This window comes from Xiphias gladius, chromosome 21 (assembly GCF_016859285.1).
Source record: "Xiphias gladius isolate SHS-SW01 ecotype Sanya breed wild chromosome 21, ASM1685928v1, whole genome shotgun sequence".
Taxonomy (NCBI): domain Eukaryota; kingdom Metazoa; phylum Chordata; class Actinopteri; order Istiophoriformes; family Xiphiidae; genus Xiphias; species Xiphias gladius.
The window spans coordinates 15,216,473-15,232,725 of record NC_053420.1 but is presented as its reverse complement, the minus strand read 5'-3'; the positions used below and the strand labels follow the sequence as shown (position 1 = coordinate 15,232,725).

General features: G+C 39.4%; 3 protein-coding genes across 7 annotated transcripts; 1 reads left to right on the top strand and 2 right to left on the bottom strand.

The window, feature by feature from the left end:
- Nucleotides 1-1,355: 1,355 nt before the first annotated feature.
- si:ch211-213o11.11 (probable G-protein coupled receptor) lies at nucleotides 1,356-2,636 on the bottom strand. Its single transcript, XM_040116133.1, has one exon. It carries the CDS (start codon nucleotides 2,634-2,636, stop codon nucleotides 1,356-1,358), a length of 1,281 nt encoding a protein of 426 aa, XP_039972067.1.
- Nucleotides 2,637-6,731: 4,095 nt separating this feature from the next.
- LOC120783398 lies at nucleotides 6,732-9,682 on the bottom strand. Of its 2 annotated transcripts, none has more exons than XM_040116374.1 (6): nucleotides 9,304-9,682; nucleotides 8,819-8,999; nucleotides 8,565-8,721; nucleotides 8,113-8,288; nucleotides 7,744-7,972; nucleotides 6,732-7,626 (listed from the first exon to the last, which is right to left on the bottom strand). In XM_040116374.1, the coding sequence occupies exons 2-6, from the start codon at nucleotides 8,969-8,971 to the stop codon at nucleotides 7,424-7,426; spliced, it is 918 nt and encodes a 305-aa protein (XP_039972308.1). In that variant the 5' UTR covers nucleotides 8,972-8,999; nucleotides 9,304-9,682; the 3' UTR covers nucleotides 6,732-7,423. The 2 variants fall into 2 exon arrangements, with proteins under 2 accessions (XP_039972308.1, XP_039972309.1); XM_040116375.1 differs by lacking the exon at nucleotides 9,304-9,682 and adding an exon at nucleotides 9,198-9,276.
- Nucleotides 9,683-9,732: 50 nt separating this feature from the next.
- rrp9 (ribosomal RNA processing 9, U3 small nucleolar RNA binding protein) lies at nucleotides 9,733-15,660 on the top strand. 4 transcript variants are annotated; one of them, XM_040116369.1, is made up of 15 exons: nucleotides 9,733-9,948; nucleotides 10,100-10,197; nucleotides 10,283-10,395; nucleotides 10,484-10,551; nucleotides 10,846-10,887; nucleotides 10,989-11,115; nucleotides 11,232-11,356; nucleotides 11,458-11,550; nucleotides 11,706-11,806; nucleotides 11,901-12,035; nucleotides 13,403-13,465; nucleotides 13,570-13,727; nucleotides 13,973-14,052; nucleotides 14,242-14,315; nucleotides 15,509-15,660. In XM_040116369.1, exons 1-15 carry the CDS (start codon nucleotides 9,868-9,870, stop codon nucleotides 15,609-15,611), a joined length of 1,461 nt encoding a protein of 486 aa, XP_039972303.1. In that variant the 5' UTR covers nucleotides 9,733-9,867; the 3' UTR covers nucleotides 15,612-15,660. The 4 variants fall into 4 exon arrangements, with proteins under 4 accessions (XP_039972303.1, XP_039972305.1, XP_039972304.1 ...); XM_040116371.1 differs by having other exon boundaries at nucleotides 9,734-9,948; nucleotides 13,570-13,715; XM_040116370.1 differs by having other exon boundaries at nucleotides 9,735-9,948; nucleotides 10,109-10,197.
- Nucleotides 15,661-16,253: the final 593 nt, after the last annotated feature.

Genomic DNA, 16,253 nt, shown 5'->3' with positions numbered 1-16,253 from the left:
CATCAAACTGTTTTAGGTAAAGAATAGAAGTAGTAGAATAGTAGAATATGAATGATTAACTTAATATTCATAGATAAATGCATGGAAATATAAATTATTTGTGGTTAATCTGCCAGTGTATTAAGAGGGTATTATGAGACAATCACTTCAGCTGTTATGAAATGGCATTTTCTCCTTATATAATCATGCGTTAACTGGGGTCAGTCTTAATCACAGGCTTTTCACAAATGGACACACAGATGACATGGAGGTCAGGACCCAGAAAATCACAGCTTGTCTTCATGGGGACAAAATGTCCAACATATACAAAAAAAGGATGCACAGACAGGTACCATGTTGCTGGTGCATATCATTTAAGTGCTTTTTTAGTGTTAAGAGGAGTGACGGGGAATTTCCACACCGATCCAAAGCAGCTTACAGTGAATGAGCTCAAGAAAACTTTGACTAGACACGTGATTGACTTTTAATAGGGAGGCTGGCTGTTGATCTCATGGTTACAGGACAGTCTGATCACCCTGTTGCCCCTTCATTTTTAGAGGCTGACCCTTTAAAATAAATGATTATCACTAAACAGAGATTAGTAAATTATCCTCTGCTGCCTGAAAATACAAAATTAATAAAGAAAAAAAAAACATTTACATGATTGACTGGGCAGTCATATATATTTTTTGAATTCTCTGTACATATTGTATTGTTTGCTGGTGATGTAAAATAGGATTCAATGATTACCTACTATGATTAACATAAATGATTAAAGTAAACAGTGTTTATTTGTACATTTAAAGGGATAAGAGACAACAAATTCCTGAACAAAAAGTAATATGTCTTTTCTTTGAGTACAATAAATAAAATTTACAGAAACTCCTGCAACATAAATACAAAATGAAACAAACACTGAATTGTTTAATATTTACTTGTAAAAAGAATATTGCTGCTGTATTTGTACTTTATATAAAAACAAGTAGTTTCCTGAATTTATGGATACTGTAAGAATAAAGATCGCTAGACTGTAAATCCCTTGTTTTTGAGATAATATTCAGATCTGTTAACTGGATATATTGTCATGATTCAATCTTCAAGTATAATGTGATAAGCTTTAATAAAATAGATCTACTGATTGCAGATAAACAGTAAGTTTTCTTTAGTAGCTGGTAAAAATAAAGTGTTCCGTATTAGATTAGTAACTGTATAACTGCTAGCTTGACCACAAAAACAGTAACCACAATTTAAAAAGCTATGTTAAGTGCAATCTTTAGATAAAAGGAAAATACTCTGTTTCTTGCTGCCACGTCTCAGTTTTTTCTGTAATAGTTCTTTAGATTATAAATCCTGTGGCACAACAGTGAGGTATATATCTAACTAAATTCTTCTGGGATCTGTCCCGGTATCCTGAAGCCAGTCTGTCCAGTCTGATCCAGAGTGCTTCTAGGACTGGATGTGGCGAAGCTTGCTCGTGTCTCTAATGTGCAGCTGGTCCTGTGGAGGAACTGCAGGAAGTTCTCGTGGCCTGAACCCTCATGGCTAGAGATGGCTAGCTCCACTGGCCGGGCGGAGTAGCAGCGCCTCAGCTTGCAAAGCTCCTGCCTGATCTGCCGGTTAAGAAGCCCATAAAAAAATGGGTTAATAGCAAAGGAGGAATATGCCAGCCAGGTGACTGCCTCCTCCAGGTCATCTGGGATCTTGTGTGTTGCATCTAGTGTCAGATGGAGTTGGAATGCAAAGTAAGGCAGCCAGCAGATCAGAAACTGGCCAACAATAACCACCAGAGTGAGAGCAGCTTTACCACCACCAAAAGGCCGATCACGCATGACCCTGCGTGGGGCGTTGCGGGTTGTGATGATGGTAGTCTGGCTGTTTATTGAGTCAGAGCGATGCTTCAGTTGACTGTTTGTCCATGAGGGCAGAGGTCCGTGCTGGCGGGCAGCCACACGGGCCACCTTGTACACATTACAGTAGACAGCAAAAATCACAACAGCAGGCAGGCAGAAACAGGTGACACTAAAGAGCACAGAGAAGACCCGCCTGTGATCACTGTGGCCCCAATTCAGCGAGCAGTGTGCAGCACTGATGGTGCTCAGGCTGCTGTAGGACGGCCACCCAAACACAGTGGACAACCCCAGCACAGCAGAGGCCACCCACACCATCACCATGACAGCTGCGGTCAGCTTCAGCGTCATCTTCACCTCATAGCGCATAGGGTGGACAATGTAGTAGTAACGCTCCACACTGATGGCTGTGATGGTGAAGATAGAGGCAGCTATGAGGATTACATTGAGGAATATGTAGACCTGACACTCCAGCACAGTGAAGACCACACCAGCAAAGTAAGGAGAGCTAGACACAATCCCAAGAGGCATGAGCAAGATGGCGCATAGCAGGTCCACCGCACACAGGTGACAAACAAAGGCAAATTTCCTGAGATGAGGGGCCTTTATGACAGCAACCAGAACGGCAGTGTTGGCCAGAAGTGCCAGAACATTCAGGGTCACCATGAAAAATATCCCTGTCATGTCTTTGAAGCGTGTCTGGGGGTTGGGAAGGGTACCCAGGTGTCTGCTGGGAGCTGAGGGCATCGGTGCCCAAGGGGATGTGCTGTCATTGTAGTCAGGGGTCTGAAATGAACTGTTTTCGTCCATGATTCATTATAAAGGTTTCAAAGTACAAATTTGTAATCCAGGCTCCCCCATTGTTCAGTGATGAGGCTAAAGGATCCTTCAGACATCAAATTAAACACTCTTCACTCCTGGGAAGAGAAAAATAAAGTACATTAAAACAGGATATTTAACATTATGAAAATTCATGGTCAGTAAAAACTGTATAAATTGCATTAACGTTTTTTGGGGGGTTTTTTTGGTCACTTTGGTGGAGTGGAAAAAAGCTGTGAACACAACACATAAATATTATCACCCTCTGACTGATATGGCTAACTTGTTAGCAAACAGCTACTTATTAATATATCGAGGAGATACAGAGCAACATTATTGTTCATTTGGAGTTGTATTTCTGTCCACCTGAAGTATATAGGACCAATAAACACTCTTCATTCAGCTCTCTTTTTGGTCTCCACCAACCAGGGAAATTTGACTCTTTAGCTACTTAATGCCCCACTAGGTTCACCAGCTAGTTTCTGTCCGCTGTTTGTGCTGGGCACGTACCGTACAGTCTGCCTGCTGCAGACGAAAACAATGCTGATGAGAGTGGTGAGAGTGAACCAAAACAGTTTAAGCTGCAGGCCACAAAACCACAACAACGAGCTAAAAGTCAATGTAAAGCTCAGTGGAGCTGAGAGGAACGGCAACAGAGGTGGTTGATAATCCTCTGTAAGCGAGTCCCTTCACATACAAGTAGATGTGTGATCCATTGTTAATATAAACATTTTCATTGTAGCCGCTTTAAAGACACAGTTGAATACTACAAAGAGTATACATCATGTAATACTAATAAAACAGAAAACACGACATGTATAAACATATAATGTATAAAGTTACATTTAGCAGTGTTAAAGGTTTATTCTAGCAATTTAGTATTGCACTGCAATAAAGTTGGGGACTTGTTAGAGACAGATTAAATAAATAAGGTCAAAATTGAAGCAAGTGACTGAGTAGGGGACAAGCTCCAAAAATCCTGGCTCCTACATTTCCCACAATGCAACAAATATCATCTTTTTTTTTCTCTCTTTCTTTTCTTATTTTTTTTATTTATTTCCTTTTTTTTTATTTTTTGGAGGCTTCCCCTGGTTGGCAAACATCTTCATCTTTTAAACTCCATACCTCTAATTTCTAATGCAGGCGTTCTGTTGTGAATTTGCTGTCTACAGGCCCGGGCCGACATGACCCTGATGACATCACTGTGACATCCTCAGGAAATAGCTCCTCCAGAGTCACAGAGGACATCACTGTATGCAACTGTTGGTTTGTTTTTTGTTTTATCAGGCTGAGTAGCACTAAACATGACAAGTAAACTCATCTTACCTGATTACATGCAGTAATTAATCTTCATTTTATTCATCATTTTTCATCCCGCCGATAATGACTGAGATCCTCACTGCATTACCAAAACCTTCAAGAGAACACATACAGTACATGTACATACCTTAAAGGCAATAACTCAAGGCAATTATTTGTGGGAATATTTTAGAAGGGATGCTCTCTCTCTCTCTCTCTCTCTCGCTCTCTTTGCTGAGGGAGCGACTTGATCAATAGGAATAATTCATGGAGGACACCGTGTCTCTCCTCCATCCGACCCCATCCTTTTGAAATGAAAGATAATGAGTGTGCCTGTTTTAGCCCAGCTGCAGGGAACTGGCTGAATTGATTAATATGTGCTCAGTGTCACCCTGCACCACACCATCAAAGAGGAAACCTCTTACCAGGACAGGTCTGAGCCCCGGTCAATGTGCAGTTTCTTATGAAAAACGACCAGCAAGTATTGACTGAATACATATTATGTGTTTACTGTACATTTTATTTAAACGCCATGCAGAAAATTCAATTTAAAACATCATTATGTTAATGCTTTCTTTCTTCCTGTCTGTGCTGCATTTAAATGTGCCTTCCCATGCATGCATCTACCCATCTTGTGCTCATAATCATAATCAGGCTTGAAATGTATGACTGTGGAGGATGCTGTGTCCTAAATACATGTGCTTGCTTGCTGCCAGTGATCCACTGATGCTCTCCCCTGCTGTAATCTTCTCTGGTGGACAGCTATTGGCATGCCGTGTTTGTACTGAGATTTATCCCCACGAAGGACTAGTACATGTACATTCTCATGCACGTTATGTAAGGGTGTCCTCATTTTCATCATGTTCCAGTTGCAGCAAAGCATATGCTATGTCCTTAGAATCCACGTTTTACTTCTGAAGGGCAGTGCATTTTTTCTGTGCTATAGGTCTTCCGTGTTACTACTTCTTAAGTAGAAAGAAATCACTATCAACGAATCATTTTTCTACATTACAATGAAGAAGAGGGAATTATGCAGGGCTTTTAATCTTTTAATTTTAATCCGTCACAAATCTATGTTACCGTGCAGTTTAATTTATACAAGGAAACCCCTTAATCCAACCCTTTGTAATGACCTTTGTAATTATGCTAATAACCAATTTTATTGCATTTAAATTGATATCTTACAAATAATTACCTTTAACTTTATATCAAATTTTTAAAAAGTGATGTCAAGCATAAAACAGTTGAAAGAGTTCAGTGGCTGAATAGGTTATTGTGATGAAAAAATAATTGTAATTTGTTTCAATAGGTGTAATCTATCTATGTAAGTTAAACATGAGAAATTGCAAATGACAATGTGAATTTCATTAATCCAGGATATAGTTATTCGTAGTGCCTTTGAGGGGAAAAAGAAACAAAAGGGATCCACATACAGCATGAGTAACAATATGAGGTCTGGCTGCATATATCAACATCTCACTCCATATGTGCTGTGTTGAAGAGTCGTTATTGTATACAGCACTTTTTGCGTGGTTTCTTATCCCTAATGCTGAAAAAGGTAACAACTGGAAATCTTGATTATTGTTTTTAGATACCGCTGGTTAATAATATCATCAGTTCCGTCTGGGTGTTCTTAGACATTTTAAGGCCCTTGTGTTAACCTTATGGACTACATTTCTGCAAGTTCCCCGGTGGTCAAAATTTCACCAGATATGCGAGGACTTTATTCACAGGTTTGTAATACACAGTGGCAATCACTTTTGTTCACTCTTATTACAGTATGACATATATACTCTCTAACAGAAGTAAACCTCTCAGGAATCTGCAGTTACAATACCACATAGAGAAAAGCTCTGAATAGCCTATCACAGATTTTCTCTAATTATTAAATGTACCAACATTTATCTTCATTTTTATATTATCTCCACTGACAACCATCAAAGCTTGATATAACTATTGGAAATGAATTTTGCCTCTCCATAATCACTGACTTTATTCTGTCAGACCAAGAAAAAACCAAGTAACTCTTACATTTTGTAAATTGGCCGTAGTTCCATCGAAAACTTTCCCTCTGGGTCTTGTAAAGTCGAGTACTTCCAAAGCTTTGTGATAACTCATCTCTGAATCATTGAAAAGTATCAATCTCAGTGCGCAGGTGTTGCTTCCAGGTGCTTAGAGATGCCGATCCACCTTACAGAGCTCTCGCGGGAACTATGCTGCCATATTGTAACTTCTGATGAAAGCTGGATTATCCCCAAACAAACAGACAGATGAGCGTTGGAAAAGGACCCCAGGGAGAGCTGATACTAACAGAGAGAGAGGTGATGTGCTGTGAGTTCAGTGAGACAGCACAGCTGGCTTGAGGGAAAGGAGGGGGGAGGAGCCAGCAGTTGGTGATTGTTCACATCTTTCAAGATGACTCTATCAAACCGCCACCCACTGGCATTAACCACGCACACACAGACTCTGTCTTTCATCAGTCAGTATGTGTCAGTGACTGTCACACAGTGTCCACTATGCCTCTGTCTTTACACATGCTCCTCTATTCTCCTCTCCAGAGCTTCTGAGAGAATGAAGACACTGAAGTATTGCTCGAATTTGCTTGGTTCATTGACCATTTCACACACAAGACTTTCTACTTTAAATGGAGTTCATCCTTTTTTTTTTTTTTTCATGTGATATAAACTTTCATTCACAACAGTTGAAGAGTGGATCAAAGCTTGCAGAAGAGTATGAAATAGAGCTCAGCACTGACATCTGTTGGTTGCTGGGAACACCAAACCAATATTCCCATGAGAACATATTGCACTTTAATGTGGTGATGAAACAAAGGGTCCAAGTTAAGATAACAGAAGGTTAACAGTTCCAAATTTTACTGGCCCTTACACAGTGAAGCACAACAAACAGAGAAGTGGTGGTACAGACGTTGTGGAGGTGGGAAAGTTAATTATCACTTCTGGCTTATTCTAAAATTGCAAAATAGTAGAAAACTGGTATCACTTGGTGTAATGCACAATTTGTCATAAACAACAAGGTACAAATGAAATCTCTATTATTTTAAACATTTCATACTTTCAAACACACAAAGGGCACCAGATTAAAATGCAGTATATATGTTTGACAAAGATCAATTTCACAAACCTGTTACTTAGACACAGCCACCTACTACCTCAAACTAAATAAGAAAATTTGGTTGTTTTTACCACTGACGATTACACATGTGAAGCTTTATAGTGCTGTTGAATGGCTTGGTTGGGTCACCAGGTTAAACTTTACACTTTCTGAATAACTGTACAATAGACAAAAAAAACAGTAAAAAAGGGAGAATGCTAAAAAGAACTGAAAAAATAAACTGACTTCAAGCACTAAATTGAATAAACTAGATATGAATTTAAAAAGGTTACTTGTCACACATTTTTAATCAGACATGAAAAACTGGTGACCAACAAAACATATTAAATGAAGGCAGACTTGAGATGCTATAATTGAGAGTCATTTGTCATTGCTCCATTTTCAGGCAGGAGTGAAGCCTCCTGGCAAAAGCTTTGATCAATAATCGCTTTGTTTTCAGCTTTAGCCAGACCCAGCCTCTTCTTTAATAGTTTGTCCTCATTATTCAACTTTGTCCGTATTGCAGTTTTTATTTGGCTGCTATCAACACCGAACTTGACTGCCACGTGATCTGGAAAAAGAAACGTGATAAAAGTTTCAATATCCATTTTGCCTTATCAAATTCATGAAATAATGAGCAGGACTGTGCGCTTATAATTCAACAATAACTGAATGTCCTTTATCTTACCAATTATACTTCTCAAGATCTCAGGTGGGAGTTGAGGCTTGTGGCAATCCTCTCCTGTAAAGGTGTTCCTCCTGCCCTGCAGAGAGTGTGTGGCCAACGTCTCTCTGTCAAAAAGTATCATCAGCAGTGCTGAAGTGTACTTCTTGTAGTCTGCAATCTCTGCTATGCGCTCATAAAGATTTTTTGGTACTCGAAGGGTCTCAGAGAGAAACAGGATGTTGTGGTCATCCTGAGGGCAAAAAAAGAAAATGTTAGTTCCAAAAATGACAAGGTTAATTTATAGCTGAATCTGACACCACCACAGTAAACTATTTTAATCGTCCCAAAATTGTGCTGTTATGAGAAGACAAGGAATATATGAGCCCCGACCTCTGGGATATTATGAACCGCTCTTATCTCTGCCTCAGGCTCTGCCAGGAAAGGGGTGGTTTCATCTTGAGAGTTTTGCGGTATAACTGCTCCCTCGCCTCCTTGGAGAACGTGATCCAGGGTGACTCGTAGTTCATGTGCCGTGTGCCTCATCTGCATCATGAGAGTGTTCATCTCTGCAAAAAGTGTCAAATGAGTTTAAAAAAAAAATAAATGGTGATATTGGAGCAGGTTTCTTTGGATAATTAAAATCCTTTTATTGTATGTTTACAGCCTAGGGTCAGGATTTATTATATTTATTTAATTGGAAATGTAAGGCATAAACACTGTCTCTCTTTTTTCCTATAATTAGCATCAGATGACATTGTACTTTCCAGGAACCTTCTTTTAAATTATTTTATGATAAATCATTTTTTAGCATATTAATAAGTAAGTAATCTTTTTCCACCTACCTCTCAGCTCCCTCAGCTCTCTCTCGGCCAAAATTCTACATCTGCGTTCATACTTGAGCTGTGCCTGCAGTTGCTCTATTTTCATGAGGAGACTGATGGTGTCTGTTCTGATGCCTGGACTTGCAACATTTTCGTCGTCAAATTCAATGGTTTCACTCTGCCAAATGAGAAGAAATCAGATCAACACTTTCCATGGGTGGTAAGAGTAAACAGCAGTTGGTTTTAAGCTCAATTAAACACTAAAAATCTCTCACCTCATTGATGGGAAAAGGTGAGTAGCTGGACTCTTCACCCAGCCTGTACTTATCCTCCACTGGATCACAGCCAAACTCCTGTGCGTCTGTGCCGATCTTTATCATCTTCATTGGCGGTTGTGCTGAAGTCCCTGCGTCTCTCTTAGGTGGCATGGGGATAAAAAAAAAGCTCTAAAAAAATCTGGAGAGAGTAGAGATGTGGTCAGCTGACTCATCGGGCATTGCTTTTCTGCAGAGGATGAAGTCAAACTTTGAGTCAAACTTTTTTCAGTTGCCTCGTTTATTTACGTTTTATTTCAAACTCATCCATGCGAGACAAAAATGAAAAGTTTGTTCCCATTGCATCCCCCCCACCCCTGGCCTCTTCAACCCCACCTACTAGCGTCCAGGTCTGCCAGCTGGAGACAGTGAGTGACACAAATTGTCTTTCAACAATTAACAGTACACGTGATATCAAATGTTAGCAGTAGTCAGAGGGGACTCACCTGGCCGTTCAGCTCCACTTCAGGGATAAACTGTAACCACACTCATGGAGGACAAAGACAGCGCAGTAAATGGAAATACTGCGTAGTAGAGGAAGTAGTAGTACTACTGCAGTAGTACACTACATAGATCCTGATGCAATTAGGGCTCATTTATAATAGCCGCGCAAGATGTTTGAGATTGCATATGTGTGAAATACTGCCTCTATATTTATCTTTGACTATATATGGTACATACCTATATAAGATTACTGTGTTGTGAAATTTAGATTTTTACAATTATGTGCGGAACAAATCTGCGAAAACTTATTCCCCGAGGGAAGTATTTTTCCCAAGTACAGTTTCCTGCTCATCTAAATCTTAATTTAACCAATGAAAATTCAGTGTTTTGGGAAAAGGCGGGACAAGCCGAAGAAACCGGTAATATTAGCCAATAAGCGTCTGGGTTCAGTCAGGGTTCAAGCCTGCTAGAGCATCCTAGTTTGGTTGGCGTGTACCCATGTGGGTTCAGTGTTGACTTGCGGAGGTAATTCGTTTACTTTGAAACGCTGCGTGTGGCGTTTCAACATGTCGTCTTTTTTTATAAAGAAAAAAGAAAACTCAAAATTATCCAAAAAGGGTAAAAATACAGCGGTACCAAAACGAAAGGTAAGCTAGCCGGACTGTTAGCAAGTAAGCTAAACCAGCAGGTTGACTTATGCGACTCACCTGATCTACCCTACTTTTCAAACGCCTTTTTACACTGTTTTCGGAACTAATGTAAACTTCTTATAAGTCGTTACAAACTCTCTGTTTTCACCTGCTGCAGGGTGATGGGGATTCTGGTGCCAAGAGTAAAGTGCGGGTTAAGAGCTCTAAATACAACGAAGAGATTTCCAGCGAATCTGAGACAGAGAGGTGATTTCTTGATGTGCTCACATGGGGTCGTGCATCGTTGACACGCTTTCTAGACGTTGTGAACTTGTTATGTTTGTTTGCTCAGTGCCACAGTGCCCAGGAAAAGGCAGTCCAATGAGGAGAATGAATATGCGGAAACGCCACAGGAGAAGAAGCTTAGATTAGCCAAACTTTACCTTGCTCAGCTAAAGGAAGAAGGTAAGCTCGTATTATCCATGCAGCACTGAGAACTAACATTAGAGTTAGTGCGTGTGTGCATTTATTGTGTGATATCTGTTCTCATCAGAGGAAAAGAAAGCAGAGGACGACGACTTTGAGACTGATCTGGTTGCAGGAAGACTTGAAGAAGAAGTGGTAAGAAGTGTCTTCTGCGATAAACCAGTATCTTTGACGAAGGTGTAATCGCCAATGGGGACTCAGTCCTACTTCATAATCCTATTGCTGTCCGACACCACCACCATCCCTGAACTTTTAACAGTTTAAATTTGATCTACCCACTCAATCTGTTGAAACAGTGTCCCCTTTTTTGAGAGAGAGAGGTTAGGATACAATCTTGAACACAGTCATTCATTTTGGAATTAATGCGTAAGGTCATTTACCACACACTGTCTATGTTATTGATCTCGGTGTGTATGTGGTTCTCCTCAGCTTGAACAGAAAGGAAAACTTCAGCGACTTATTGCCAAAGATGTAAGTATGGGAATTTTCGTCTCTTAAATTACCTTTTACGTGGGGAAAAATCTGATTTATAAACAAATTGACTTCTATTTGATGTTCAATCTGTCTTTCAGCTCATACCACCAGATGCTTCAGAGATCCGGCTGTTAAGAGGACACAAGCTTCCAATTACTTGCCTGGTCATTTCCCCTGATGAGAAGTGCATCTTTTCTGCTGCCAAAGACTGCTCCATCATTAAGTGTCAGTATACAGTGAAATCCTGTGAAGCCACTCTATGAAAAGTGTCTTATAGTTACGAAAGCTAATAGTTTGATTTCGCAGTCTGTTCAGTTTTTTTTTTTTTCTTACATCTTCAGGGAATGTTGAGAGTGGGAAGAAACTGCATACAGTACATGGTGGAAGGAAAGGTACAGATGATCGGCATGTAGGACATACAGCCCACATCCTGTGCATGGCCATATCATCAGATGGAAAATACTTGGTGAGTAGTGCTCTCTCAGTATATTCTGTTTTTGTCAGTTTCGGGAAGCATGGAGCCTCATCAAAAGTGTAACAGCACCAACTTTCTCCACATCTTTTTAGGCCACTGGAGACATGAACAAACTGATCATGATTTGGGAGGCAGAAACATGTAACCATCTTTATAAATTCACAGGACACAAAGGCCCTGTGTCGGTATGCTCTCTCTTTCTCTCTCTGTCTCATACTTCTACATGTTTTTTTTTTTGTTTGTTTGTTTGGTTTTTTTTTCAATCTTAACAGGTATGTAAAATTTACTGTCGCCTACAGGTCTTACTGTGAATCATTTAAAATGTTTTTTTTCTTCTCAGGGTCTTTCTTTCAGGAAGGGAACTCATGATCTGTACAGCGCGTCTCATGACCGCTCAGTCAAGGTCTGGAACGTGGACGAGAATGCATATGTGGAAACTCTGTGAGTAACTAATCAGAAGATAACTTATTTTACTGCCAAACACTTTCATGTGTCTTGAATGTGTGAATTTAATGGTGGTTGTGAATCTCTGCAGCTTTGGTCATCAGGATGCTATCACAGGACTAGACAGTCTGAGCCGTGAGTGCTGTGTGACTGCAGGAGGACGGGACCGCACCGTGAGGGTGTGGAAGATAGCCGAGGAGTCTCAGCTTGTCTTTCATGGCCATGAGTGAGTCTCTTTTTGTCTGTTGCCCATGTTTCTGTATCATGCTTGCTGGCACCAGGGAGTTTTTATAGAAACTGTTTTTGTGCGGTGCTGATTCAACTGTCTGATCATTTTTGAGGTAGCCGTTTGTGGTGCTATTGAACTGTATGCATTATACAGAGAGGGGTTTCTGTTATTTAGCTTACCCTCATTGATATAAATGGGTTGGATCTAGCTAGGTGCATCTAATAAACTTCCAACTGAGTGTGTGTGTGTTTAACCATAGATGTTTTTGTTGTATATATTCTATACAGTATATTGATTTCTTTTTTTTGTATGTAATGATTGATTAATGCACAATGCTAAATAGTCTTAAAAATTAACTTCTGAATATATAAAAAATATGACAGTCAAAAATATGAGAAAAACTTACACTTAAAACACTGACGTAGAAAGAAGAAATATTGATATAACAGAAAGTACAAAAAAGTCAAAAAATTGAAGTGTCCTGTGTCGAATTCGTTGAGTTTAATTTGATTGTCTTTGCCCTCACTATGTGCTTAGGTAAACGGCTGTGCAGTGAGCCAAACACAAAGGGGTTGGCCCTTAAACATTTTGCTCAAAACAGTTGAGAAACTGTGAAAACAGTATTGAACATCAAAGTCAAGGATAAATAAGGATAAAAAGATGAGATACCACAAATGACCCAAAATAAGTCTGTATAGGGAGTACAAAACCATAATTAAACCTGTAAGCATAGACATCAAGTCCACAAGAGTCAAAGCAAAGAGTGGAATCGATAACATCAGTTGTGAGGCTAGCATTGATCAACAGTACCATTGCATGTTACATTAGCCTCAGACAGCTAGTATAGTGGCTAGCTTGGCTAGCAATAAACTGGTCGCTGAAAAACAAAATTAACAAATCAACAGTATTAGTAGAAGCATGCTTACAGATAAACTGAGTGTCTTTTATTCAAAGAGTAGGAAATAAGTGAATGAGTGACGCAGCAAATGTCAGTTACACTGTAACTGCCACAGAACTCTGCCAGTAGTGGTTGCTAATAAAAACACAATGTTCAACTGAAACTCAGTTACTAACATGTTGGATTATCAATTATCATTTACATGTTTGTTTGTTTGTTTGTTTTGTTTGTTTTTTTTTTTTGTTTTTTAACCAAATTTGTTGTTACTGCTTTTTTGTTTTGTAGGACAGTATAGAATAGTATGGTATGGTGTATGGTAAAGATTCTCCAGAATTTATGGCAGAATTGATTTTGGTAGAGAACATTTGATTCTATTTTTAATATTCAATTATATGTCACAATGCTCCTGTGAAGCATACAGAGGGACTGACATAATTTGTTACTTTATTATTCTGTCTTCCTACAGGGGTTCAATCGATTGTATCCAGCTCATAAATGAGGAGCACATGATAACAGGAGCTGATGATGGGTAAGACATCAGTTGCAGTTTAATTTTCTGGCATCTCATCGTGCTTACAGATCCACTCATGTTTTCTCCTTCGTGCCGTCTCTCAATTTTCTGAACGACCTCAGTTCAGTGTCTCTTTGGAGTGTCAACAAGAAGAAGCCTCTCAGCACCGTGAAGCAGGCTCACGGTTGCCATGGTGACGCAGAGCTGGAGCAGCCTCATTGGGTCGCGTCGGTAGCAGCGCTTCAAAACTCAGATACCGTCGCCTCAGGTGCCTCTGGCTGTGAGAGTCCTCCTTACCAGCTTTTTAATAACACACACATTAATATGTGCAGGACACATTAAATTAACCATTTTTACTGTTTTCTCGTATGAAATCAAATTTAATCAACAAAATCAAGGCTTATAATCCTGAAAGTGTCCTGCACACCTATAAGTACAACAGTGGTTCCACTAATATTACTTAAGCTGTACTTAACATGCAATGCTGGCTATAGTTAACAAAGTAATGATGGTTCTTCTGTACAGGTTCACACAACTCACAAGTTCAGCTCTGGAAGTGTGGCCTGAATTACCGTGGGCTTAAGCCTCTATTCAGTGTCCCAGTGGTAAGCTCTCATCCTCTTTTCTCTGTTTTATTTATTTATTTATTTATTTTTTAATTTTTTAATGGTTTTGTTTACATAACGTATTTTTTCAGCTAATTATACACATTATTTACATTGCATTCCTGGTAGCTACCTCGATTGCTGTTTCAAAATATCTTAATTGGTCTCTCCATCTGCTTTCGCTCCCAGTCCGGTTTTGTCAACAGTCTGAAGTTTTCGAGCTCCGGTCAGTTCTTGGTGGCAGGAGTTGGACAGGAGCACAGGTAACTGAAGCATTGGTCACGTTTCCATAGAAACTCTCCGTCTGTGGAGTTACCATCAACTTATAAATGTCAGTGCAGGTTCCCATCCAGTGAATGAGATGTCCACTAGATGGCAGTGTTAATCCATTTATCAGCCTCCGTCTCAGCGGATGATAAATACATTTCACGTTCTTCCAGTGCAGCCTCACTGGTTTCGGAGTTTTCTTGAAAGAAGTGATAGGATCTTGAAATGACACAGGGCAATGATATAAGTTGACTGAAAGAAACTTAAGAATAATTATTTACATTGAGAAATGTCTTGTTTTTGTCTGATTTTGTTTTTTTTTTTTTCATTTCATTTCATTTAGCTGAATACAAGAAACATGACTTGTAAAGATGGAGTTTTATAATTTACAACATAAATTGGATAATTAAAAACATGCCACATACCTGAAAATTAATTTAAATTGCCAAGGGTGTTGTCGCCTTGGATGTTACATCTTAAAGGAGGGCCTGTGATCTAGGTGCCTAATATCTGAAATGGTTATTGTGTGTGAAAACTGCAAGCAATAAATTTTGGAAGATTTTTAATATGGCGCTTGCACTAGTATTTTGACAATTTGTAAGGTTATAGATTTTCACTCACTGGAATATGAATAATTCTCCTCTCTGAATTCTGTGCGAACAAACATCATTCTCCAAGAAAGCGCCAGTACAGAACCACAACAGTAAGCTACAGACTAAATGAAGGTAGACTGAGTATGCCATAGTAGTATAGTCATGGTGCAGAACTCGTCTCTCTCGCCAGACAAGAAGTTATTCTATATGTAGCCAGCTTTAATGGTACTCACCCAGGCTGCTCACCTTACTCTGAATGTGACATCAGTTATTTTAAGTGAGCATTAAGGACAGTTTAACACAATTAGTTGAATAAACTGAAACACATCTGCAGAAATCCTCTGAAATAGGATTACCAACAACCAGTCTCATTAGGCTAGACTTGGGGCTGCATCCAAACTTGACGGTTAAATATAATTTCTGGAGGAAGAGGGTAAACACCAACGTTTGTATTTGGACATCCTCAGAACTATTTGTCACTAGAATAGTTTGAAACTTAACTTTAGTCTGAAGGAGAGTGGGTCATAAAACAAGCTTTTATCCCTTTTCGTGTCTGTTTTTACATTTTGCTTAAACTTCTGTTTGTATTCCTCCAGGTTGGGCCGATGGTGGAGGCTAAAAGACGCCAAGAATGGGATCTATGTTATTCCTCTCAAAAGGAAACCTCCTAATCCAGAGGAAGCCAAGATGACTGAATAGTGGACTGTTAAGTGTCTTGTCTTTTGTAAATTAAAGGTTTAAAAAGTGCCTTTGTATCATGTCTTTGTTCATCTACCAAGTCATATCGTATATTTGAAAAAGCCCCCTTTGTGGAGTGAGATGTTCATACAGGTGTTGGCGGTGAAACTCGCCTGTGAGTTTTGTTGTGGGGACGGTGCTGTAACAAAGTCTGCTTCATTGAAGGAAGTAGAGAGCTCTGCGTAAGATGGGCTGTGTGCGGACTGGACCAGCAGTGAGACGAGACTGTATTGTAGGAATCAGACCAAGATTAGTCTCTTACCATTTTGTGATCCAACTATTGAGTGTTTTTTTTTTTTTTTTTTTAAATCATCAGGGGCTGCTCAAGAAACAAGATTAATGGGTTAAATTTGGGCTCCACCTTGGCCTACATCGTCATGGTAATTGCTTCTCTTAAATGTTCTTGTCAGCTTGTCTGAGCCAAATGTAAAATTGCAATTAACTCTCCAGGAGAATCATTTATATCTGTTGGGAGAACACCTGCAGAATCTTTTAATTCTTGTGAAAATGTAATTGTAAAAGAATATTTACATTTTTAGTCAAATGAAAGATAAAAGCACTAAAAGAGATTGTACAGTTAGGATGAAACAGGCTAGACATATC

Bases quoted from the DNA above. Each gene is read 5' to 3' on its own strand.
- si:ch211-213o11.11 (XM_040116133.1), bottom strand. From the start codon at position 2,636: ATGGACGAAAACAGTTCATTTCAGACCCCTGACTACAATGACAGCACA.
- rrp9 (XM_040116369.1), top strand. From the start codon at position 9,868: ATGTCGTCTTTTTTTATAAAGAAAAAAGAAAACTCAAAATTATCCAAA. The intron at 11,116-11,231 runs GTCAGTATACAG...TTACATCTTCAG, and splicing joins AGACTGCTCCATCATTAAGT to GGAATGTTGAGAGTGGGAAG. The intron at 11,551-11,705 runs GTATGCTCTCTC...TTTTCTTCTCAG, and splicing joins GACACAAAGGCCCTGTGTCG to GGTCTTTCTTTCAGGAAGGG.
- LOC120783398 (XM_040116374.1), bottom strand. From the start codon at position 8,971: ATGCCACCTAAGAGAGACGCAGGGACTTCAGCACAACCGCCAATGAAG. The intron at 8,722-8,818 runs GTGAGAGATTTT...CTCATTTGGCAG, and splicing joins CACCTTTTCCCATCAATGAG to AGTGAAACCATTGAATTTGA. The intron at 8,289-8,564 runs GTAGGTGGAAAA...CACTTTTTGCAG, and splicing joins AGAGCTGAGGGAGCTGAGAG to AGATGAACACTCTCATGATG.